Source organism: Carassius auratus, unplaced genomic scaffold (assembly GCF_003368295.1).
Source record: "Carassius auratus strain Wakin unplaced genomic scaffold, ASM336829v1 scaf_tig00002644, whole genome shotgun sequence".
NCBI lineage: Eukaryota > Metazoa > Chordata > Actinopteri > Cypriniformes > Cyprinidae > Carassius > Carassius auratus.
The window spans coordinates 38,839-64,013 of record NW_020523470.1 but is presented as its reverse complement, the minus strand read 5'-3'; the positions used below and the strand labels follow the sequence as shown (position 1 = coordinate 64,013).

The following is a 25,175-nucleotide window of genomic DNA, read 5'->3' as shown; positions in this document are numbered from 1 at the left end:
GTTAGTAGTTGAACTGAACAAACTCAAGTTAAAGGAAAATTAATGCCAATGATCCACTGTTTTTTTTTATTTTTATAAAACATCATAAATATTAATTGGATGATTTGTCCTTTGATTCAAAAGGTGAATTAAATATACACAGTTTCACATTTTTAATCCTTAAATCAAATCTAGACTTGCTTTGATAGCCATATAAGCTAGATGGAATAGTTCAATCTAAAATGGTTTGGCAGAACTGCCAACCAGAGAGCAAACCGAGTTGAACCTTCACCATCAACATTGTCACTATGTAAAATTATGAATCGTTTGGAATCTCAAATTTTTCTACATTAGATGGTTCAATCAACCTTTAAAATAGCCATGTGTGACAAATTAAATGTTGGATTTTGTACAGGGAACAAGCAGGCAGTTGTCTAATGATGCGTGTCTTATACTATATAAATAAATACATAAAAATACTGTGGCATTCTTGTGAGAAACCGAATTGCTGCAAGAGGATTCAGTACTTCAGATTTCTTCCTCTTGTTTTGTTCTCCCTTTCTGCCTCTCAATTACTACTAAAGATGAATATTTCAGCAGATGGAGCCACAGAGGTCCAGTGAAACTCCACTTCTCCAGCCCTGTCAATGAGAAGAAAAAAGTCTGTTCTACTTCATGTGGATCCAAGATGAAAGATGTCAGAACCTTTCACATGCATTAAATCCTACAAGCCCAACGCTTCATGACAGATCAACTCATCAGATACAGCAGGTCCAGTTGTCTCTCTCTATCCTGTCTTTCCTCTCTCTCTCTCTCTCTCTCTCGCTCCAATCCATTTCCCATTTAAAGTGTCCTGGAATCTTCCTGCAAATGTCAATTAATAGACAAATAGATTTCATCTCCTTTGCTGTACTCCTGCGGTCATGGTGAATGAATCTGACCTTGTTATTGTTTGATATGTTTTTTTTTTTTTTTTTACCTTATTTTTGGTGGGCTGGCAGGAATGTTAAACAGTATATTGCTTCTGAATGTCCTTTAAGAATTTTACTGAACAAAAACAAAAATGTATTTGTAAGTCAGAATTGGTTTGGAAAGTACAAAAACTAAGTTAAGTATCAGCAATAGTTGATAACATTATCAGGGACTGAAGCAATGCATGGTTAACATCAAATTACTGGAATAACACTATTCATCACTGATATAAGAGAAAAAAATGTTGCTACATCTTCTGGAATTTTACTTAAGTGGAAATATTATAATAAAATATTTATTCCTCTAAAAAAAACTAAATACGTCTTCATGTTTTTGTCAAGACAGAGACTGATAATCTCATATTTGAGTGTTGCCAAAAATTGCTATTGTCAAAACCAAAATATTTCAGCTGTCAAAGGGACATAAATATAATACTTAATTGAAAAGAAAATTGAAAAGTGTCAAAAATATTAAATATTTATTTTATTTTAAAAAAAGTTGTTTTATCCAAGTTAATTTCAGAACCTGGCAATGCCCTTATACACAGAAACTGAAAAATTCAAAGAGACACTTGATGAATTGTTTGGGCATGGCATTAATAATTAGAATTTCTTTTTTTTTTTCTAAATGAAATATTAATAGAGAACATTGAGGACATAAGAGCCACTGTGTGTGCTGTACTTGAGCCTGGAGCATGTGTTTCTGCTCTTTAATTCAGTCTTCATGCTCTTGGTCTGTTCACTGATAAGAGCTGCTTTACAAACCCCTCACACACTCACATATTCTAGAATGATGTCTGACTCACACCTAAACAAAGCTGCTCTGTAGAAATGAGCAAATGAATTTTATAGTGAACCTGTTGATCTTAAAACAATACAGAAACATGTTGGAATAATATGATCATTAGAGTATCCTTATTCTGTGGACCCTTTAGTTTTACTTTGAATCAGAAAAAAAAAACACCACAGTACTCCAAGTTGTTTTAAATAATACATGTCTTAAATCTGCAAGCAGCGATGAAAGGCACCTCGCACCTTGGCTTACCACCACTCAGTGGCCATAGGAAAACAGTGAACAGTGGGCAATACTCTTTAAAAGTAAATATAGGAGGAATATATCAAAGTCATTTATATCTGCCAATTTCCCTGCTGCCAACAGGTGGCACTATGATTATAACTGAATACTGCCATGTAGATGTCTTCAGCCCAGGACTCTTACCAAACTTGTGAAGTTCAGGGCAGATCAGACATTGCATGTTTAAGTTGGTGTAAAACGAGTCATTTCCTGTTGCTAGCAGGTGGCAGTATGATTATAACTGAATATTGGCCTTACTTAGTAAGTAAGTCAAGTATATAGCACATTTATCACAGCAAAGCTGACAAAGTGCTGAACTAAGTCAAAGGTAAACATAAAATAAACAAAACAGATGATACAGTAAAACAATGGAATATAGATAAAATCCAATAAAAAAAAAAAAGGGAGCAATGGATGACTGAGGAAGACCAAAATATAATGAATTACAGTAGTCAAGGCGGGAGTTAATAAAATCATGAATGACTTTCTCTGGGTCATTAAGAGATGAACCGTAACTGATAAAAACTGTTCTTGACAACTGTATTAATTTGCTTAGTTAAGCAAAGTTCAGAGTCCAGAATGACACCAAGGTTCCTTAGATGTGTTAAGGCCAGGAACCTATCAAACGTGAAGTTTAGGGCAGATCAGAAATTGCATGTTTGAGTTAGTGTGAAACGAGTCATTTCCAGCTGCCATATGGTGGCACTATAATTATAACTGAATATTGGCCAGGTCTCTTATAAAACATGTGAAGTTTGTGGCAGATGGGCATTGTATGAATGAGTTACAACAACTTCCTTTTTCAAGGTATTAATAGCATGCTTTAACACTTAGTAAGTGTAACACTTAGTAAGTGTAGCATGTTTGAGCATGTAAAAATTCCAGATTGAATCACTATTTGTAAAAAAAAAAAAAAAAAAAAAATTGGTTGAGCGAATGACTTACTCATAAATAAATACAAATTCTAAATAAATCAGTGAATGAATAATTTGAATCAATTATTCAATGACTCGTAGAGACAAAGAATCACTTGTCGCCACCTACTGGCATTACGATGTATTCTCCTTCAGTTGCTGTTTCCCATTGAGATGTATAGTGTTTTTTTTTTCAATACTAGGGAAGTCAAAGGGGAGAAGCAACTGAAAGGTGAACTATCCCTTTAATAAGCACAAATGCCTGCTTGAACTATACGAACAAAAGAGCTTCAATAATTTTCCCCAATCAGTTCTGTTTAAGATTCTATTTGTTTCTATTTACACTTACTGCAAACAGAATCAACAACTATTCACTCAGTTTAAATAGCTTCTCCTGTATTTGAGAGCATAAGTGTTTCTCCTCCTGTTCTGACACCTTGACCTCAGTTACTAAGAAAGATAGAACAGCAGAGCGACTATTTCATTTCCGATGCTTCCTTATCTTTTCTTTGCTTACCTTGGTCTTCCTCATTATTGTCATGTATGAGCTAGAAAAAAGAAATGCCTGCATTTTGTTTTGTTCATTTTTACCCTTGTCCTGACTCTTTCATTATAATAACCATAAAATCGCCTTCATATGTAAAATCCATTAAGCCTTCATGTTTTACAATCCTGAGTGGCATCTCAATCCGCAGAAGTCTGAGTCACTCACAATGCTCTTGTTGAATTGACTGACATCTTTGACCTTTTTTGTTGTTGTTTATGTTTGTCCTTGGGAGCAATAATGTAATTTGCTAATCCACCCTTTTCTTCAACGCAGAAGTACGCCTATGGGCAAGACTTCCCGTTCATTAGACGCTATAGGGAAATAAGGAGAAGAATAACAACGTGCAGCAAATGGTAAAACTGTTTGCATTATAAACCAGTGTGTTCATAATTAAGACAACACATTCAAATAATATGGTAAGACACACCAATTTTTCAATATCAAGCTGCAAAACGAGCGGTTCTGACACGGATGAGACCGGAAGCCAGACCGATAAAATTTACAAATGACCACGGCCATTTTATGAGAGGAAAAAGGTGGATAGATGCAGCCTATGAACAAAATAAATACATTCTACAGCTTTTCTGCTGTAGCTATAATATAGAGCCAACTGGTGAGACTTCAGTAAGAAATCAAACACTGCTGGAAACGTCAAGAATGTTCTTGGAAATAAAACAGGCCAGTGAATTATATTAGTACGGCATGTTAAGGTTCAAGAGTTTCTCTAAAGAAAAAAAGCAGAACAAAGATTCACATGAATATTATTTCATTTGATTTCAACCGCAACAGAATACAGGCCTTTCAATGAGAGCTAATGTTATTCAACCTTAGAACAACATTCATATCATTTGAAAAAGATTAGTCTTTCAAAGATACAAAATACCACAAAACAGCTCTAATATGCCACCTTTCACAGTCCCTATGGATTTTATTTACAAGCCTTTGACGTGACATTTCCATTGAACTGCACCATAAACCTATTACATTGGAGGTTAACTGAGGTTAACTCTCTTGCTCAAGGCCGCGTGGTCATAACTAATGAATCACTGTTTCAATGAATCAAACCAACAATGATCTGGTTACCAGCCCTGAGACTTCACCACCACACCAAGCACTGGCCATGAACCTCTCTACGTTTATCAAACCTACAAATATCATTCCAAAGAACCAAACATCAGACATCCATAAGACTGTTAAGAAGACGCATTAAGAAACTTTTCCTTTGGTTTCATTCAAGGTACAACTAATAGTAACGCCTTTAGAGCATTGCAGACCTCAGCATGTGCAGTTATCACCCATTTAAAAGCCTGGTTTTGTGAGAGTGCACCTACTGCTCAGCAGAATGAAAATATATTCCGTTAGGATATCCAAATGGTGTAGAATTTGTATTTTTAAGTGCACTACACAGCAGCATAGTAGTAAAGGTTTGTCCGAGTCATAAAACAAGAACATTCAGCAAGATATTCTCTGAAGATAAAGTGGAACTGGCCCTTCACTAATAGTAAGAGTCCTACCTTAACATTGCTATATGACACTTAAAGGAACACTCCACCGTTTTTTGAAATAGGGCTTATTCACATTATTTCCTACATTTAGATAGGTGGGCAAATGCATTTTTGTGTCAGTGCATGCATTGTTTTAGTTTGACTGGGTCGGCGTTAGCTTAGCTTAGCACAATGAATGGAATCCTTTGTTGCCAGCTAGCATGGCCTGAGTAAAAGTGATCAAAAAATAAAAAAAACCCACCTAATTACTTCTTGTGGCCTGCGTATTCACAACGAGTACAAATAGCGATCCAGATTAACACTAGGCGATTTCCTAGGCAGATATTGACTTGGGACTATATTATGGGGAAGCACAGGCGAAGCACTGCTACTTCGGCGCAGAGATATCACGCAACACATGAAAACATCAACTCTATGTGAATACAGGTATAATATGGGTCGATCTATACATGCGTCATGATTAAAATAATCACTTACTCTGTGGACAGCTGTCCATTTGGTCCATTCGGCGTGGGGCGTTTTTTCCAGTTCACTTTGTCACACCGGAAAAAAAATCGAGTACTGCAGAATGGATCAGCGCCGTGAATCCTCTGTAGATGTGACACAACTTCGGGCACGCTCATCTTGATCTGACGTGTTGAGCCTGGTCATCAATGGCAAAAACATGTCCCACTCTCTACAGCACAGACACTCTATTTCCGTCGGCATAGATTGGCATATTCCCCCACATTCACACCACCAGTTCATGTTGGCTCTCATCCTCACGTCCTCAGGCTGTTGAGCGATCGCAACTAATACACGCGCATATAAATTTCACTCGCGGCTGGCTTGACGGTGTTTTTCTGAAGTGCGGCTGGCTTGACCGCAGTCTCCTACTGTCGTTCTATTTCCAAAGCACGCAGCTCGTCTTCTGTAAACTCTGGTTCAAATAGGTATGGTTCTGGTTCTTGACTGTCTGAGAAGTCACCCTCTTCGTCTCTCTCAAAATCAGCCATGTTCATCGCCATTCGTGTACTGTAAGGAAAATAGCCAGGCAGGCAGCTACTATTCACGCCGGTATGTTGACGGAAGTCGTGGGATTTCATGTGTTGCGTGATTCTCTGCCCCGAAGTAGCAGTGCTTCGCCTAAGCAGCAGTGCTTCGCCTGTGCTTCCCCATAATATAGTCCCAAGTCAATATCTGCCTAGGAAATCGCCTAGTGTTAATCTGGATCGCTATTCGCACTCGTTGTGAATACGCAGTCCACAAGAAGTAATTAGGTGGGGTTTTTTTATTTTTTTGATCACTTTTACTCAGGCCATGCTAGCTGGCAACAAAGGATTCCATTCATTGTGCTAAGCTAAGCTAACGCCGACCCAGTCAAACTAAAACAATGCATGCACTGACACAAAAATGCATTTGCCCACCTATCTAAATGTAGGAAATAATGTGAATAAGCCCTATTTCAAAAAACGGTGGAGTGTTCCTTTAAGAAAACCTTTGTATAGATAGATTTAAACAGGATTCATGTAAAAACATTCCCCATCTCATATTTTTGATTTTGATAATATTTTTTTTCTGAAGATTGACAGGCATGTATACAGATGAATGTTAAATATTAAATATCAAGGATAAATATTGACTGAGTAATCCACTATTTTGTAGAGGGGGGTCAAAATGATTCAGAAAGATGTCAGCATCATAATGTTATTTTTACACAGAGATTGCAATCTTGGAATCTTTGTTGCATTATGTGCCAATGGTATCCATTCAAATATGGGGAAACTGCACTTTTCACGTTTTTTCTCCAAAGTTTGCATGCCTGTATCTAAAGAAGTATTAATATATATATATATATATATATATATCTCTTAATGTCCTTTTAGATGGGTCTTAAACTTTCCTTTTGGTATGTTCAATTTTTAAGTCCCTATTTGATTCAGTTCCAGAGATATTGATAATTTCAATATGGCTCTAGGAGCAAATTGGTTAAACGTACACATTTTCAATGGTCAAAAACCAAAGGTGGGTCAATTTGCATAAATATGATACTTTTTTTCTTTAAAAAAGAGGAAAGTCTGAAGAACAAATATTGTTTTAAACTAGAGATATTTCTCGTTTACTTCTGTCAAAAAAACTGCATTGAACATATACCTCTCTGAGAGCCATAAATCTTTTTTTTTTTTTTTTTTTTAAGTTTGCATGCCTATAACTCAAGAAGTGTTAAAGATACTGCAATACGATTTTGGATTCTAGTTCTTAATAAACTTTTCTTTTGGAATCCTCATTTTCAAGGTCCTACATTGTTCAGTCTCAGAGTTACGAGCATCTCAATGAGGCTCTGTGTCCAGAATGCCAAATAAATACTACCTACATTTAGTGGTTGAAAACCAAATGTTTGTCACTTTGAATACAGCTGATACTTTTTGTATATAAAACAGATTGTCTGGAGAATAAGTAATGTTGAAACTAGGAATGCATCTTGTTTCTGTCTATCAAAACAATATGCACAAAACATTCCTGTTGGAGTGCTAAAAATGCCCTCTAATGGTCACGTTGAGGCACATTACCTTTCTCTCAGTAGTCTATTCAAAAGATTCTATCATTTTAAATCAGTTTCTGGAATATTTGTAAGCAGGAATGTTGTTCATCTTATCTACCAAGAGTTCAAACATGCAGTATTTGAATATCACTGTTCATACTCTACCTAGATTTAACAATTAATCCTGGTTATTCATATACTGATGTGTCACACTGAACATTCCTAAACCCTGGGTTACTCTTATTATTAGCATGGTCAGCAGTGATGATAAAAAAACAAAACCACATTTGGTGAGAAAATGGTAGGATACAGCAATTTGGACATAGAGCTGCAGGATAAAACCATAGTTTAATGTCTTCAAAATGAAAATTCCAAAAGAAAAGTTTCATAAGAACCAGAATCTAAAATCATATTGATGATAACTTTATATAACTTGAGTTACACAGACACCCAAATTTTGAAGAAAAAAAATGCATTTGTATATGTGAACATTACATATTCTTCAGACATTCTGCTTTAAATACAGTTAATATCAGCTGTAAACAAAGTGACCAAAATTTGTTTTTCAACCACTGAAAATAGGTAATTTTCAACAATCTGAAAATGGAGCCTCATTGAGATGCCCATAACTCTGTGACTGAACGATGTAGGACCTTGAAAATGAGGATTCCAAAAGAAAAGTTTATTAAGAATTAGAATCTAAAATGGCATTAAGATATCTTTAATAATTATTGAGTTACAGACACATAATGCAACGAAGATTACTGAAGCCAACAGATTTACCAACCTCTATCTAAAAATAACATTATGATGCTGCCATTTTTATGAAGTAATTTTTACCCCCCTGTAATTAGGTTTTGAAACTCGCATTTTGACCCCCCTCTAGAAAATAGTGGATTACTCAGTAAATATTAATCCATGGCATTTAATATTTTAGTTTTCATCACTATACATGTTTAAAATTAATAAAATTAATTAGACTATGTAATGCTTCAGCTCATAAAGCCTACAGTACCTAGTAAGCTGTTAACTTTAACAGCCTAATATTGTTGGCTGGCTAGAGCTGGTCTTCCAGCCTGGTCATTGTTGGTTTGCGGTTGGTTTTAGAAGGGTTTGGACCACTTCTATAGCTGCTCAAGGCAGGAGACCAGCTGACCAACTGAACACCAGTTTAGCCAGACAGCTAAAACCGCTTCCAACTTATGCTGGTTTTAACTGTTGATTTATAACACTTATAGCCTAATCACTCTATATCTTAACAAGGCTATCATTATTTAAATAAGTCATATTTTATTGTTAAATAAGCCCAGAGTTTCCTGTGAAATAACAGCAAGAAAATACTTTAGTACTGAGAAAGCATGCAATGATGCCCGAGTTTTTAATGCATTCATATCATGGATCAGAATCAATTAATGAACAGCTGTTTTTATTTGTTTTTGTTTTTTCCTTCAAAAAGACAAAAAAAATAGAAAAGTCAGTTGAATCCGTCAGTTTAAATCAATAACAAGTTCTTATTACCGCAAGTAATAGTTTAATATATTATTTTTCCCAAAATAGAAGCGAAAATTACATCCTGAAATACTATTTGTAGGCCTATAGCACTACTTAAATTAATCAGAAGTGCATTGCATTGGGGAATGTATATCGATAGCCTACCCAGCCGTAATTCACTTAAACTAATCTTGTAATATCAGTAATCACTATCAAATAAGGCTTTTCTTTTTAGGTTTGTGGTATTTGCCTTGATTAAAGTGTGGAGACGGCAAACCAAATCATGTCAGTGTAATTGAACAATTTCTTTAAAAAAAAAAAAACATCTGATAAATGCTTTGCAATGTCACACTTCATTCCAGCCCACGAGGGAATATCCATTTAAATGAACACTCCATTTTTTGAAAATAGACTAATTTTCCAACTCCCCTAGAGTTAAACAGTTGAGTTTTACCGTTTTCTAATCCATTCAGCAAATATCCAGCTCTGGCGATAGCACTTTTAGCTTAGCTTAGCATAGATGATTGTATCTGACTAGACCATAAATATTTAGCTCAAAAATGACCAAAGAGTTTCTATATTTTTCCTATTTAAAGCTTGACTCTTCTGTAGTTACATCATGTACCGAGACCGATGGAAAATGGAAAGTTGTGATTTTCTAATAATCAAGGAACTTTGCTACCGAACCATGGGTGCAGCAGGGGCAATGATAGTACAACCTAAAAATACTGTAGGCTTATTAGAAGTTACCTAGCTCAGACTAATTTCAGGTGCTGCATAATATCACTACGCCTGCTGCACCCATGGTACGGCAGCAAAGTTCCTTGATCATTCCTTGCCGGAATAAGAGTATAGTTCCTAGCTATATCGGCCTAGAAAATTGCAAATTTTCATTTTCCATCTTAGTACACAATCTAACTACAGAAGAGTCATTTTTTTAAATAGGAAAAATACTGAAATTCTTTGGTTTGAGTGAGAAGCTAACCGTCTAATCAGATTCAATGATCTGTGCTAAGCTAAGCTAAAAGTGTAACCTCCAGACAAGGAGATCAGCTGAATGGATTCAAAAACGGTAAAACTCAACTGTTTAACTCTAGGGGACTTGGAAAATTTGCCTATTTTCAAAAAAGTAGAGTGTTCCTTTAATATTGACCACTTTAAGAGCACATTTTAAACATGCTGTTAGCAGAAATATCTATGAGGGGCAATGTCTAGGATGGGGCATAGTCAATCATAATCGCTTCAATAAAATGCATCATGCTCAACTGTACAAACATTTTGAACTGTAAACAGAGGGGCGAAAGATCAGAATGAATTATGATTATGATATTGCTTCGATTCATGAAATAAATGATTTGGATGCACATGTTTGAGCACTATGAGATAAAGCTTGTCATTTTAATAAAGAATCAATTCCACTTTTAATTAGTTTCTCTCTTTTCCTCCTTCCCTCCATCTCGATCCCGCCATATATTGATTCACTTCAACAAATCACATTTAAATGCTTCCAGCATGATCAATGGACATACCAACACACAATACTGAAGAAAGGGGTCCAGCACAGAAGTGTGCAAATAAAACAGCGTTTTTTTTTCTGTCTTGTCTCAAGTTCATCTCAAACAAACTCTCAAAAGTGTTGTAAAGGAGAAGCATGGATCCCAAAGCAAAATAATCAAGAGCTCTTTCAGAACAACACATAGAAAGCAATATAACAAGCACATCACGTACCCTGCTACATATATCATGGAGTGCTTTTCGTTTTCCACTGAGTTTCTTGCCAGGATCTGATGCCAATGGATTAAGTTCTGCGTTTCTCTCCATTTCCAGTCTTTCAATCAATGCGGCCAAACAGGAGCCACAGCGCCACCACATGAACATGCGAGGAAACGCACACACAGAAAGACAGACAAGAAATATAAATATCAAATATGTATGTCATGTATGATTTACTAATTCAGAGCTGTGAGAAAGCATATGAAATGTTTTCCGATTTACACATGCATACATGCTTAAAATAAAGAGATCAAAAGACACTGGCAAATGCAAAAAAAAAAAAAAAGATCTTAACCCAATAAATTCCATTTTTGTGTTTTTAATAGACACCTCAGAGCTGAGCTTTTCTGAGGCATTTGATGGGAAATTGCTTCTGAGCTTCCAATTATATATCAAATTACATTCAAATTAGGAATAATGGAAAATCCCTGCAGTTTAAAGAAGAGAAGGAGGATTGAATGACAGTGAAAGTGTAAATGAAGAAACACAGCAGGACAGCAGTGCAATAACTGTGTGCTTATCCACATGAAATTTAATTTACATTCATTTGTCTGTTTTAATCTATTTTAAAACAACTTGATTATTATGCTGTGATGTCTCCGTCTTGACTTGCTTGATCAAGTATTAAAAAGAAATCTGCTTTTTTTGCACTTAATTTGCATAAATTAAGAAGTCTTTAAGCTTCAGAAAAGAATTAGGTAACAGTTTAGAATAAGGTTCCATTGGTTAATTTATTAATTAACATGAACAAACAATGAACAATACATTTATTACTGTATTTATTAATCTTTGTTAATGTTAGTTAATGGAAATACAGTTATTCATTGGTAGTTCATGCTAATTCACACTGCATTAACTAACGAGCACAACTTTTGATTTGAATAATGCATTAGTAAATCTTGAAATTAACATTAACCAAGATTAATAAATGCTGAAGGATTGTTTTTGCGTAGTTCATGTTAACTAAAGTAGTTAACTAACATCAACTAATTGGACCTTTTTCTAAAGTGTTACCAAGAATTAAAGTAATTGTTTTTTGTTTTTCCGTTTTCTCATTGTGATTTGTCTATATTAAACTGTAGAACATCGCAAAATTTGTTTTGTCCAGTCTCTAATTATAAGAGCCATTTGGTGGAAAGTGTTTCTTGTTGCTCATGTGAGAGATAGTTCATGGATAATAACAAACTTTTATGGGAGAGATGAAAACACAAAGCAACCATTAGGGAGAACTGTAAGTCAGTGAAGAATCTGAAGCTTTCAGCAATGCTAAATTTATCCATATTATCACAGGAGAGGAGTGCTCTTATAACTTTTAAAGCATAAGAGAACAATCAAGGGCTCTCTCGGTTGAACATTTTATGCTTCACAGACATTTCTAGTCCATTAGACATTTTACACACATTATGTTCTGAGATTTGAGACATTTAGGGTAAAATGTCAAAGGAAAAGTATAGCTTTAAAATGCTATTACAATTAACTTAGTTGGATCTTTCCAACAAAGAATGTTAGCAGTATAAAATCAGAGCGACATTTTTAACACTTAATTTTATTATGAATTCTGTATATTTAATGTCATACATAAAGGTGAAGGAACAGGAAGCAGTGATTTGAAGTTTAAAATGTCTTGATGAATTTGTTCATTACAAACTTGCAGCTTTTGGCTTGATGAGAACTGGTATCGTGTGGATTATTGTAAGGTTTTTATCAGCTGTTTGGACTCTCATTTTGACGGCACCCATTCACTGCAGAGGATCCATTGGTGACCAAGCGATGTAATGCTACATTTCTCTAAATCTGTTCTGATGAAGAAACAAACTCATCTGCATCTTGGATGGCCTACGTTTGAGTAAAGTTTCCGCAAATTTTCATTTTTGGGTGAACTATTCCTTTAATGACTGCTCATTGCTAATTCTGTTTTGTTCATAATTTTTTTTTTTTTTTTTTTTTTTTTAAATGTAAGTGATGTAAAAAAAGAAGAAAAAAAAAAGAAAGACAGAAATAAAGACAGGAAGAAAGAAAGAATGCATGCATGCATTCATTGTATAACTACATTTATTAAAAAAAAAACACTGAGCATGTTCTTGGAAAACGTTTCTTATTTTCAGACAATTACAGTTCTTAAATAAATTTACTAATGTAATTCAATATAATATAATTTGAATGCATTGTTTTTACAGATTTAAATCAGCCAAATTTATTTTTAAATATTCATACAAATAAAATACATTACTTTTCTAAAATTCACACCAATGTGGACATTTTTGACAGTGATAAGGTAAATATAAATGTTAAAAATAAATCTAACAATAATTTACTTTGGAATCAAAGCGCATTTTTTTGAATAAAAACATCAATAGTTGCATCAGAAGTGGAGTCATTATGTGACATCAGTAACTTACATTGTACGTGTCTTGACAGCACAGATGAACTGCTTTATCATATCATAATTTAAGATTATTTTTCCCTGAGTTCTACAGTACCTATTTTTAGTAAATGTTTAGTTGTTGACAGCAAACAGTGACAGCCTTTCTTATCCAGAGTCTTAAGTTATGAAAGTTACAGTATGTTTTCATAATACAATGAACCCTTTTATCTCAAAAGATTAAGAAAATTATCCCTATAAATATATTACAAAACTATCGTCCAAATTAAGGCATTGGCAATGTTTGTGTATGTGTGTGAAATGATCTGCACTGGCTTTAAAACAACGGTCAGAAACATCCAACCAGTGAAGAGAGAGATGGACAGATGTCAGTCCTTCAGTATTTGTTCTAAAGTTGAGAGAAGGTTCCTGAGTCCGTACATGTAGCTCTCATCCGGACTGTCGCTTTGAAATACATGAGCAAAATCGATCATCTTCACCTCCACTGCCTCCTCCTGTCCAAACTGCTTCTTATCCCCCATTCCAATTTCCTTTGCTTTCTTTTCTTCACTTGCTCCATGTTTTCCGTTGGTGTTCCCCTCAATGTTGTGGCAGTACGGATGACTGTGTGTTAAACTGCTCTGAAAGCTCAAAGCCTTGCTCTGTGGCTCCCCCTGCTGATGTCCTGTTGCTGGATCAGCTGGCTTGTGTTTGGATGTATTGATTGTGTGAGGAGAGCCCTCATACACCAGCAGCAGAGAGCTGGCGTAGAAATGCAGCTGGGTCTGGCTCTCAAACCAGCGGAGAATGCGGCGGACTTTGGAGATGATGAGAGAAACTGCATGCCTCTGTAGTTCTTGACCATTGTGGAAGAATCTGCTCAGGCCTAAGGGAATAAAAATTCACAGATTCGACTTCATGATCAACGTGAACCACTATTTCATCTTTAGCATTATTATAAACATAGTTCACATTTTTACCAATTCTAATAATGTGTAAAATCTATCAATCTATCTTTCTATCTATTTATTTATCTATCTGGATAAAAGAAGAACTAAAGAAGAAACCCCAATATAAAACCACAATAAAAATTAAAATGTTATACAATTAAAAATATATAATAATAATTATTATTATTATATTAATAATAAAAAATATATTATTATTATTATTATTTGTTGTTGTTGTTTCTTTGTTTACTTGCTCTCCAAACCTGGAAATCACTATTTAAATAATGATTACATTTAAAATAAATAAATAAAATGGTTAGATCCCTGTGCATAATAATAAGAATTATTATTGTTGTTGTTTGATTGTTTCAAAGCCTGGAAATCACAATTAAAAACACAGCAACAACAAAGGAAGAAAAGAAAGAAAGAAAGAAAAAGAAAGCAATTCCATACACATAACATTAAAGTAATAATAATAATAATAAAGTTGGAGTCAGACCATTTTTTAAAGTGTCCTTTCTGAGACTGCGCCCATAGAACTGGTCATGAGTGATGTAACTGTCTGAGTGGATCTGGTACACCTGAGGTGAGAAGACGAGAAAAAGATCAGAGGAGATCCATCACAAGCCCTGCAATAAAGAGAAACATAAAAGAAGCTCGGTTTCAAAACAACAGGCCTGCCTTGAAGTCTAGAAATGAGCTTTAGCTAAATACACCGCACAGACAGATATTAGGTCAAACAGTCCAATCTTCATTGTGCCTGTGAGGCCTTAAAATGCTTTCTACATAGGCATCTCACTGGGTTTAGAACAGCTCTGGAGAGACTGGCATGCATTCAGACTTAAAACTGTGATGAGTCTCCCTGAACGGATCCTTCCACACTACAAAACAAATGAAACAAACAGAAACAAGTAACAGAGAGAGAGGGGAGAGGAAGGGGAGGGTGACAGTAGCTGGCAAATACTTCCCAACCTTGAGACACTGAAACCAATTAGGTGCAAAGAAACAAGAACACGCAGAAAGCAGAGAGAGAAGATGATTTACTGAGAGGCTGGAGGATGGAAACACTGAACCGGAAGAGAGATGGAGGCATCACACCTAGTGGAACTTATAAGGCTGCAAAAAACATCAATAGTAAAATGCATATGTAATTTCTTTATCCTAATAATTTGATTGTCTTATTAATCCTGAGAGTACTGTCTCTCTTTACTGTAAGAAAAAGGCTGCAGTCAATCAGAACATGTTTGATTAAAGCTGTGTAGAGCAGGATTTCATGTTGGGCGGAGCTATTCAGTGTGACATCATTGCAAAATCTCCTTTCAGCTGTAATTTATAATTGATAATATTTATCATATTTAGTTTCAGATTAACAGGGCATGGATGTTAAAGCTGGCAACACCTACTGGCCATTAGAAACATCGTGATTAACCAGGTCAGGGCTTTTCCAAGTTTTGATGCCTATGGCCCCCAAATATGACATTTTTAATGAAGTATTTATTTTTATAGAACTTTTAGGAATAAATATTTTTTCAAAAGTGGTTTTACAAAGATTATTAGCAACAGCGGCAAGGACAATCTTCCTAGAAAGATACAAGTGCTGTCTATTCAAGCAAATTTGTATTATAACACCTATAATTCAGTGATAAGTGCATCAGAACCAGACGATTCTGAATTAATTTGATCTGTCTCTTCTCCTGTGACCTTCTTCACAGCCAGTGCAGATGAGGTGTAGAAAGCAAAAGCAGAGGAGTGTGTGCACTGAGCGCTGGTTTCATCACAATCTTATCATCAAATGTCTTATCAGTATTCCTCAGAGGTAATTAACTAAGTGTCCGGATAAGCTTTGAATATTGATCAAGCCTTACAAGACAGCATACGGGGATTTCTGTTGTGCAGCACTGACACCGAACCTTCAGAGGCCTTCACTTGGGTGATCTGAAGCTTCATATTTGTCTTTATGAAGCCTCACAGTTTGTATTTAAAAAATCAGATAACTAGAGGAGGATACAGAGATAAAACAGCAGAAAAACAGGAGATCCTGCATAATGAGAATATGGAATAACATATTCTCATTATATGAGAATATAATGAGAATACCTCACCCTCATGCCCAATAACAGGAACCCGATCTCTTCCATCAGAGGATACTTGCTAATCTGCTCTTCACGTTTTTCTTTTGATGCAAACGGGTCATAACTTCTCCTCCCGATCTTCACATCCATGATGCAGGGTCGTAAGAACCTCCGCGTAACATCCTCCAGTTTCAGATACAGCTCTGAGAAAAAAGGAGAGAAGAGTTCTGAGAGTACTTTCACACTACAGTTTTTGTGGACCCAAATGACAGAAATACATAATAATAATTTTTTGGGAACATTTTTATGCCTTGCAATTAAACAATTGGTTTAAAACACTATTGATCTTTAGTCAACAAGATGGTGCCGCAAATGGCAGCCAAGACGCAATTCTTCTGATGTTTCTGTTTGTTTGTTCTGTTTTTTTTTTTTTTTTTTTCATTCTTCTTCTATAAGAACAAATTCCTTAACATTAAGGAATACATCCCAGAAACTTTTTTTCAGTTTTTTGTTTATTCAAACGTTTTGCTGGACATTCTAGTCAAAGGTACAGCTTTGTTGTTCAAATGCACTTACAGACGCAGAAGGAAACGCTCCAGTGCTCTGGTTTTGAACTGCGCTCACAAAAATTAATCTCGCAAATGTCCATTCCCTTTTCAACAAAACGGATTAACAACTTCTCGCCCACACCAACAAGGTCTTTTCAAACTGCTACACTGCTCTTCAATGAAACCTGGCTGAGTGAAGTCATTATGAATAAATTTGCTTCATCTGCTGGGCTAAAAGCTGTTCAAATAGGGAAATCGAGATGTGGTGGATCGTGTTTCTACATCTACTAAAGTTGGTGTTCAGATATAACACCGATATATCGCCAAGGCCTATACGTTTTTCTGCTTGGCAAATGTGTTTGAGGTGGGACTTTTATTTTGATGGCGCTAAGTAAGGCAGCACCTGAGCGCACACAGTGCTCACACTCTCTCTCATTTACTGTCGTTGTTAACAGTTCTATTTAATATGGATAGAAGTCTGTCTAGTAATCTGATAGAAAGGTTAAACAAAGGAATTAATCAGTGCTTTAAGTGGCCCAAAAGAGATGCCGGTACTCTAATATAGCCACACAAAAAAAAATATTTTCTTAACAACAACTATATTGAAGGGCTTTTATATACAGCAGTCAACAGGCAACCTTAATAATAAATCATTTTATTAGTTTGTGGATTTGCTTGAGCTAGAAAGAACTACTGAACATATATAAAATGTGCAAAAGGATTTTGAAAAAATACCCTTAGAAAGAGCTACTACATTACTGCATTCAAACTTCGACTTTCTTTCGCGTTCCCCAAACTGACTCAAATGATTCGCGATCTCACTCCGAAGTCCGAACTCCCGAACTGATTCAAATGATTCGCGATCCCCAAACTGACTCAAATGATTCGCGAACCCGCTTTGAACTCCCGAACTGACTCAAATGATTCGCCAACCCGATACGAACTTTCGAATTGATTCAAATGATCCGCGAAGCCGCTCCGAACTCCCGAATTGATTCAAATGATTTGCGATCCCCAAACTGACTCAATGATTCGCGAACCCGCTCCGAACTCCCGAACTTACTCAAATGATTCGGGATCCCGCTCCGAACTCCCGAACTGATTCAAATGATTTGCGATCCCCTAACTGACTCAATGATTCGCGAACCCGCTCCGAACTCCCGAACTCACTCAAATGATTCGGGATCCCGCTCCGAACTCCCGAACTGATTCAAATGATTTGCGATCCCCAAACTGACTCAATGATTCGCGAACCCGCTCCGAACTCCCGAACTTACTCAAATGATTCGGGATCCCGCTCCGAACTCCCGAACTGATTCAAATGATTTGCGATCCCCTAACTGACTCAATGATTCGCGAACCCGCTCCGAACTCCCGAACTCACTCAAATGATTCGCGAACCCGCTCCGAACTCCCAAACTGACTCAAATGATTCGCGAACCCGCTCCGATTTCTCGAACTGATTCAAATGATCCGCGAAGCTGCTCCGAACTGACTCAAATGATTCGCGATCCTGCTACGAACTCCCAAACTGCTTCAAATGATTCACGCTCCATACTCTGAACTAGGAAGAATTAGGAAGCGTGCATTGTGAAGGGCGCCCTGAAAAGCGGCAGTGAAGGCAAAGGATTAAAACGTCTATTAAAAAAGAGGTCCAAATGAACGTACCAGTACACTAAAAGCGGTGGTGGTACACTCAAGAGCTATATTTGGAAGTGGCGGTACTGAGTACCTGTGCATACCGGCTCACTTAAAGCACTGGAATTAATGTATACAAAAAGTATTATAACGATTGTTTTTTTATTATTAGCAATATAAGCAAATACACATTTATTTCATTAAAACAAATCTTTGAATGACTATATTTAATTTCACAAATCTTGCAAACTTAGTCGAATCCAGCTGTGAGATCTTGTGAAGTATGTACATTATTTTTATCCAACATGATCGCGTGTTCTCTGAGTGACGTTCGGCCCATGTTAATTGAAGGCTTTAAACTTTAAACGTGATTTCAAATTATGCTGGCTTTATGCAGTCGCATAAATGCATAAACCTAGCTTTATTTATTTATTTATTTATGTTGTATTTTTTCACTGTGTGCTGTTTGTAAAATGAGTGTTACCTTGGTTTTATTTGAAAAATATGATTCCCAATGGATTAGAAAAACATTACATTTTCTCTATAAAAGCAGAGAAAATATATATATTCAATATATAGTCTCTTTTGAAATTTTACATTTTAAAACAACTGTATATATATATATATATATATATATATATATATATATATATATATATATATATATATATATATATAACAATTTAATTTATTCCTGTGATGATAGATCTGAATTTTGTTGTACTGATCAATTTTATGTAAACAGTGATTTATCTATTTATTTACTTGCCAGAATAATTTGATGAATAAAAAATTAAAAAGAACAACATTTATTTGAAATAGATTTTTTGTTTGTTTGTTACACTGTTAAAGGTACAGGTTGTAGGACCTGCCACGAGACGGCGAACTACCAAAACAATAACAATCGCGTGGTTTGATGACGCTAAGAAGGAGCGTGGAATGATGGGATTTGTATCTACCCAACTGCTGAAGGCCATCAATCAGACGGAAAGATAAATCATGGATTTAACGCGAGTTCATCGATTTGCGCAAGTAGACTGCATACAAAGTCAATGCAAAGACTCGATCAGACTATGGATCAGACGCGATGCCCCGTGTTTGGCGTGAAAACGAGTAAAACACAAGAGAGATCGGCATCTCTTTCTAGTTGAAGTTTGTCGCGAAGCTACTTCCGCATTTGTCCACAACACTGTTGTCATGTGGTTTCTAAGTCAGTAAAGGCGGTAACAAAGGGTAACTAACGTCATCGGCAGGCGACTGCACGGCCCCCGTGTCACTGTTTAGAATGGGAATTATCTCATGATTTACAAGTAGTTGAAAACATCAGAGATATTTTTAGTAATCAGCTGGACAAAATATATAACACTAGCCTAGTGGTTTTTGTATATTCTACTGCAAATATCTTACAAGTTGTACCTTAAAGGTTTTTACTGTCATTTTTCTATTATTAAGTATTAACTTAGTTTAGAATAATAATTGTATTGACTCCAACTTTTGAGAAATATAATATTTTATATTAGATATTATATTAAGGAACATTTTAAAAAGTAAATTAATATAAAAAATGTTGAGTATTCCTTTGAGGTTGGGCTAGTGAAAATGTTTGCAGGGCAAGAAATATAACCTACATGCCTGACTGCATCTTCAGAAAATAAACGTTACTCTTCAGTCTAACAATAAAACATCTTTAAAAAGCAGTGATGAATTCATGAATGATTTTAAACACTGAAGCTAGAGATGTTTTAGAGGCGAAATGACAATATGTCAACAGATACGCCTCGATGACCAGTCAGTTATTTCTGACAAGTTCTTTCTCAGTACTGTCGGCTGACACAATGATTTATGGCGTGTCATTACCGGGATGGTCACACACAAACACAAGAGAGCAGACAGAACGGCAGTGTAAAGTCCAATACTGATCAACTGAACACTCCTTTAAAGTACATAGACTATACACAGACTAAACAAACACATCACCCACAAAGCGCATGTACTTTGGACACATGGCAACTCCCATAATGAGGCACAAAATATGATTACATAAGCATCTTTATGAGCTTCCAAAGAACATACCACTGCTGGATGACATCCCACACCACATACCAAACCATCTAGCAATTATTAACTTATTAGTTACCCCCTAAACTCATCAAACACAGATAACACTAACTAGAGTGAACGACCTTCAAACTGGACTGCTAAATGAACAGTTTTAATGAACATGATTGCGGAGTACAACCAGGACTGACAAAATATGTCATTGAATCGCATCTGACCTTATTTACTTTCCTCATCAATCATCTTGGTCTTATTGTGCATATTATTTCAAATAGTGTCAAATCTTTGCCTTTGTAATCTTATCAGAATGTAACAGCACACTCCACCCCTGATGAATATCCTGTTTTATTCTTAAATCCATAAGATTATGGAAGTAAAATGGTTTGCAGATGTTGTTTCAAATTCACTATCCATATATGATCAATACTGGGTTTCCTTAGCTAGTAATGTTCTCTCAGATTTATGAAATAACAGTCTTCCAATAACGCTAAGAGAAAGCTTGAGTTCAAGGTTATCTGGTTTGTAATAAGGTTCTTAAATAGTTCATGGAACATTTTTTTGTTGTTGTTTGTTTGTTTAAATAATCTTTTTTGTTTTTTAGATGCGCATTTTGAATGTTTTTTTTTTTACATTCAAAATGCGCATCTAAAAAGCAAAAAAGATTTAATTAGCAAAGCATAGAACATAATTTGTTTACTGGGTTGTTGTTCTATCTCACCATGTGACTCTCGTGGCATCCATGTGCCATAAAACTTGGGAAGATGTTGTTGCAAATCCAATAGCCTTTTATCTGTACAGTCCTTAGCAAATACCTGCAAACATGTGAAAAAAAATACATTCAAATAATGTTTTCATAACATTCTTAGAACATATTTTTATTAGCTGGGTATACTCTTTCATTTTGACACTCTCAAAGAGTGAATTTTTATCGAAAACAAGGAGTTAATATTAATTGAAAACAGTTGTTTTACTTATTTTTTTTGGAAACTGGAATCATTTTTTTAGGGGTCCTTTTATGAATGGAAAGTTCAAAAGAACAGCATTTATTTAAAATAGAAATATTTTGTTTTATAATGTTAGAAATGGCTTCACTGCCACTTTTGGTCAATTTAATGCATCCTTAGTGAATAAAAGTAGCTAAAGGAATAGTAGTAGTGTAAAGAGTGAAAGACATTGTAATTCATTCATTTAAATGGAAATTTACAGTTAAGTTATTTTGGCTTGCAGTTGTTTTTAGTTTTTATGGTTTAGATGTTTGTCCCTCTGACATTATTTGCATGTGAAGACTACCGCTGTATATATTCTGTACTGCTTACAGTGATGTGGATTCTTCTTAGTTACCTGTGTGTAGAAGTTCATCTCTCGCGGGCCTCTCGGAGGAGCTTGTAGCTGTTTCAGGATCGTTCCATCAGGATGCTGCAGAACACCTGTGCAATTCCAGAGACGCAAACACTGAAAACCTGCTAACACTTCATCATCATGACAACTGTGGATATTTTGAGTGGGAAAGCTTTTATGAAAGCCAGGAAAACATTTGAGAAATGTTTTTCTAACGAGAAAATAAGCCAGTTTGAAACTTCATGAGGGTAGTTAATACTGAATCTGAGGGTGAACTATTCCTTTAACACAAGAAAAGACAAAGCACTGACTGCTGACAATCTGAAAGTCCATCAGATAACAGCTCACATCTCATTCATTCAGAAAATCCCCATGACACATAAGAGTTACTACAACAGAGGAAATGATGTCATCTGACTGTTGGCAGAAGCAAATTAATACATTTATTCCATGTTAAACAAGTGACAAATCCTCTGACCCTTTAATAAACTATAATTAGTTCTCTTACATGATATATTGCCCAACTCAACCTTGCAAGCCTGTTAGAAAAAAACCCCAGTGAAAGACCTCCACAGCAGACAACTGAATTTGCTCTCATTAAAATGTACTGAAGAAATGTGTAAAGATTCATATCATATTGCAAAGGATAAAGTTTCATATATAGGATTAGGAAAGTCAATTAAAGAAAATCTTTTAGGATTTTATATTTCCTATAGATCACACTGAGATTCTCTTTTTATCCCAACATTATTCCAGAATAATTCTACAAAAGACTCTAAATTAGAAAGTTCAGTTTATCCAGTAGGATGCCATTTCATTCTGATATGATTTAGTGATCTCTTTAGGATTGGTTAACAGATTATGGAAGAAATATGTCCTGTATAAACTTTTTGATAGGTGTTCATCCTAATCCAATCCAAACAGTATGGTACACACAATAGTTCAAACGATTAACATTCCTTCATTATTCCTTTTAAATTCCATTTAATATAAATATCCCACTGTCACTGTAAACATAAGGTTTTCTTAAAATAAAAAAGGAAGATTCAATGAAGAGATTAAGAAGAACTGACCAGTGTTATTGATTCCGCATTTATGTCCAGCCACTTGATGAGAAAAGGGCACGCATCCATCCACCTGCTTTACTGACCCGTTCTTATTATTTTTATTTTCCAGTTTTTCCAGCGTTCGAGATGATGAGTCCATGATCTGACCATCTGCAGACATGTTCAACTTCAACTTATCCAAGTTTGACGGAAGCTGGCAAAACTTCTGTTAATCATTTTCCATATCTGACAGTTATTCTAAAAGAACATAAACGTGTTCATTAAAACTCGAAATGTCTCTTTCTTCTGAGCAGCTGCGCTTCTGGAGCCTCGAATGTTTTGTTCATTTACTCGCATATGTGTCCGTAGTTTAAATCTACACTAGAGCGCGACGCGTGGTTCGGGGATGGTTCGTGACGTGAACACAGAGTTTACCAATCAGAGATGGCATTCGTGCGCGACGCGTCTCTTGTGACGTGAACACGCGTTCCACCAATCCAAGTTCAGCTGCTCTACTCGTTTTCATGTTCTATTTACTACAAACTTAATTTGTGAACGAACGACAGCACAGGTATTTCATGAATCATCCCTTATTCCTAATAAACATAGAGTCTTAATTATTGTCCAACTTCCCTGTAAACCCCTTTGGCCTATAATCTAACAGAATCTACAATTTAACAAAATACACAGATAAGGTACATTCATCTTTTTGAAAAAATTTTATAGATTTATTTTAACCCACTTTCTGATGTTGATGTTGATGCAGTATGATCAGCTCACCGGTTCTCAAATCGGAAGCGTCTGACAGAAATGGTTCTCGGTTCAGTTATTTATTTATTTATTTATTATTATTAAACAATACAAACATTAAAACATTAGGACAGTACACTTAAAATCAAAGACTATATATATAGAGAGAGAGAGAGAGACCCACAGTGTACTGGTGATCCGAAACCGATACAACCGGTTCTTGACTCGAGAACGAGAACCGCTCCAGGGCGTGTACGTTCTTTATCTGGCTCGGCTCCGTGTTCATCTTCAGTTCTCTCTTCACAGCAGTTCAGTCAGTGTACTGTTTGAGTACATGAATCACTCCGGGATATTGGTTTATTTTGACTCAGATGGAGTGTCAGACACGTTAAAAAAAGTTTCACAATTCAGTTCGATTCGGTGAACTGGTTCAACCGGTTCATTAAGAAGAACCGGTTAAATCGAACCGGACGCAATCTATTAATGGTTCTAACAAAACAACGCACACTTGAAAATCTGTTTTTAAATGACGTAAGGTCACTGATTATCAATAATTTAATTTCACTCAAGCGACACAAACTAAACTGCTGAGCGTTTCATTAAAGTTTTACTCTGAATCCTGTGCTTGGGTGATTCTCACACGACCTGTTTGAAACAGTTTATTTAACATCAAACTTGTACAGTGTACTTTTCTGAGAGAGAAAACAATAATTTCACAGAAAAGACAAGCTCATCAAAACGTGGTTTTCTCCATACAACATTTGGTTCAGTTAGAGAAACAGATCTTGCATTTCCTCAAGTACATATTTCTGAACGACAAGGCAAAATACTACAAATTAGATTTTAAACGACATAAAACAGTAGCCTACCTGTCAGATTCTGTGGCTAGGATTCAAAATACAGGAGAATGCCATTTTAAATACATTTAGTGTCAGTAATCAGTCAAGGTCATGTGTGAATAATTTAACATAGCAAGAAAACATTAGAAAATTTCCATTTGGTTTTCATACTACATACCTTTTACATTCATATTTATCTCCTAAAATGAACAAGTTTCTGTTCAAAGTCATGTGGTTTTTTTTTTTCCTCAATTCAAGTTTTTGTCTCTAGTGTTTCTACAATATTATGACCAGTGTTTAAGCACAGAAACATATTTAGGAGAGTTTGGTAAAACCAGAACATATCCCATAAAGTCTAAGCAGATAAAAAGAGAAAATTGATATGTATTGCTTAACCACCACCCAGATATATATGTGACCAACAAAACCAGTCTTAAGTAACTGGGGTATATTTGTAGCAACAGCTACAAAAAAAAAAACAAAAAAAAACATTGTACTATGGGTCAAAATTATACCAAAAATTATGCCAAAAATCATTAGGATATTAAGTAAAGATCATGTTCCATGAAGATATTTTGTAAATGTCCTACCTTAAATATATAAAAACTTAATTTTTGATTAGTAATATGCATAGCTAAGAATTCATTTGGACAATTCAAAGGCGATTTAGATTTTTTTTTTTTTTTTTTGCACCCTCAGATTCCAGATTTTCAAACAGTTCCCAATTTTCCCAATTCTTGGCCAAATATTGTCAGATCCTAAATACATCAATAGAAATCTTATTTATTCAGCTTCAGA

At 35.4% G+C, this 25,175-nt stretch overlaps 1 protein-coding gene and 1 long non-coding RNA gene across 2 annotated transcripts; both read right to left on the bottom strand.

Annotated features, from left to right (window-relative positions):
* Nucleotides 1-524: 524 nt before the first annotated feature.
* LOC113069992 (uncharacterized) lies at nt 525-10,877 on the bottom strand. The gene is made up of 3 exons (XR_003279843.1): nt 10,732-10,877; nt 959-1,026; nt 525-843 (listed from the first exon to the last, which is right to left on the bottom strand). It is a non-coding gene; the product is annotated as an uncharacterized LOC113069992 (long non-coding RNA).
* A 1,997-nt stretch (nt 10,878-12,874) lies between these two features.
* On the bottom strand, nt 12,875-23,196 carry LOC113069997 (inositol polyphosphate multikinase-like). Its single transcript, XM_026243140.1, has 6 exons — nt 22,816-23,196; nt 21,746-21,831; nt 21,123-21,216; nt 16,191-16,363; nt 14,588-14,669; nt 12,875-14,024 (listed from the first exon to the last, which is right to left on the bottom strand). The coding sequence occupies exons 1-6, from the start codon at nt 22,967-22,969 to the stop codon at nt 13,528-13,530; spliced, it is 1,086 nt and encodes a 361-aa protein (XP_026098925.1). The 5' UTR covers nt 22,970-23,196; the 3' UTR covers nt 12,875-13,527.
* Between the last annotated feature and the right edge of the window lie 1,979 nt (nt 23,197-25,175).

Coding starts and splice junctions, on each gene's coding strand:
- LOC113069997 (XM_026243140.1), bottom strand. CDS start 22,969: ATGTCTGCAGATGGTCAGATCATGGACTCATCATCTCGAACGCTGGAA. Junction 21,217..21,745: donor AGATGAACTTCTACACACAG/GTAACTAAGAAG, acceptor ACATGTTTGCAG/GTATTTGCTAAGGACTGTAC. Junction 14,670..16,190: donor TCCTGTTATTGGGCATGAGG/GTGAGGTATTCT, acceptor TTCTCACCTCAG/GTGTACCAGATCCACTCAGA.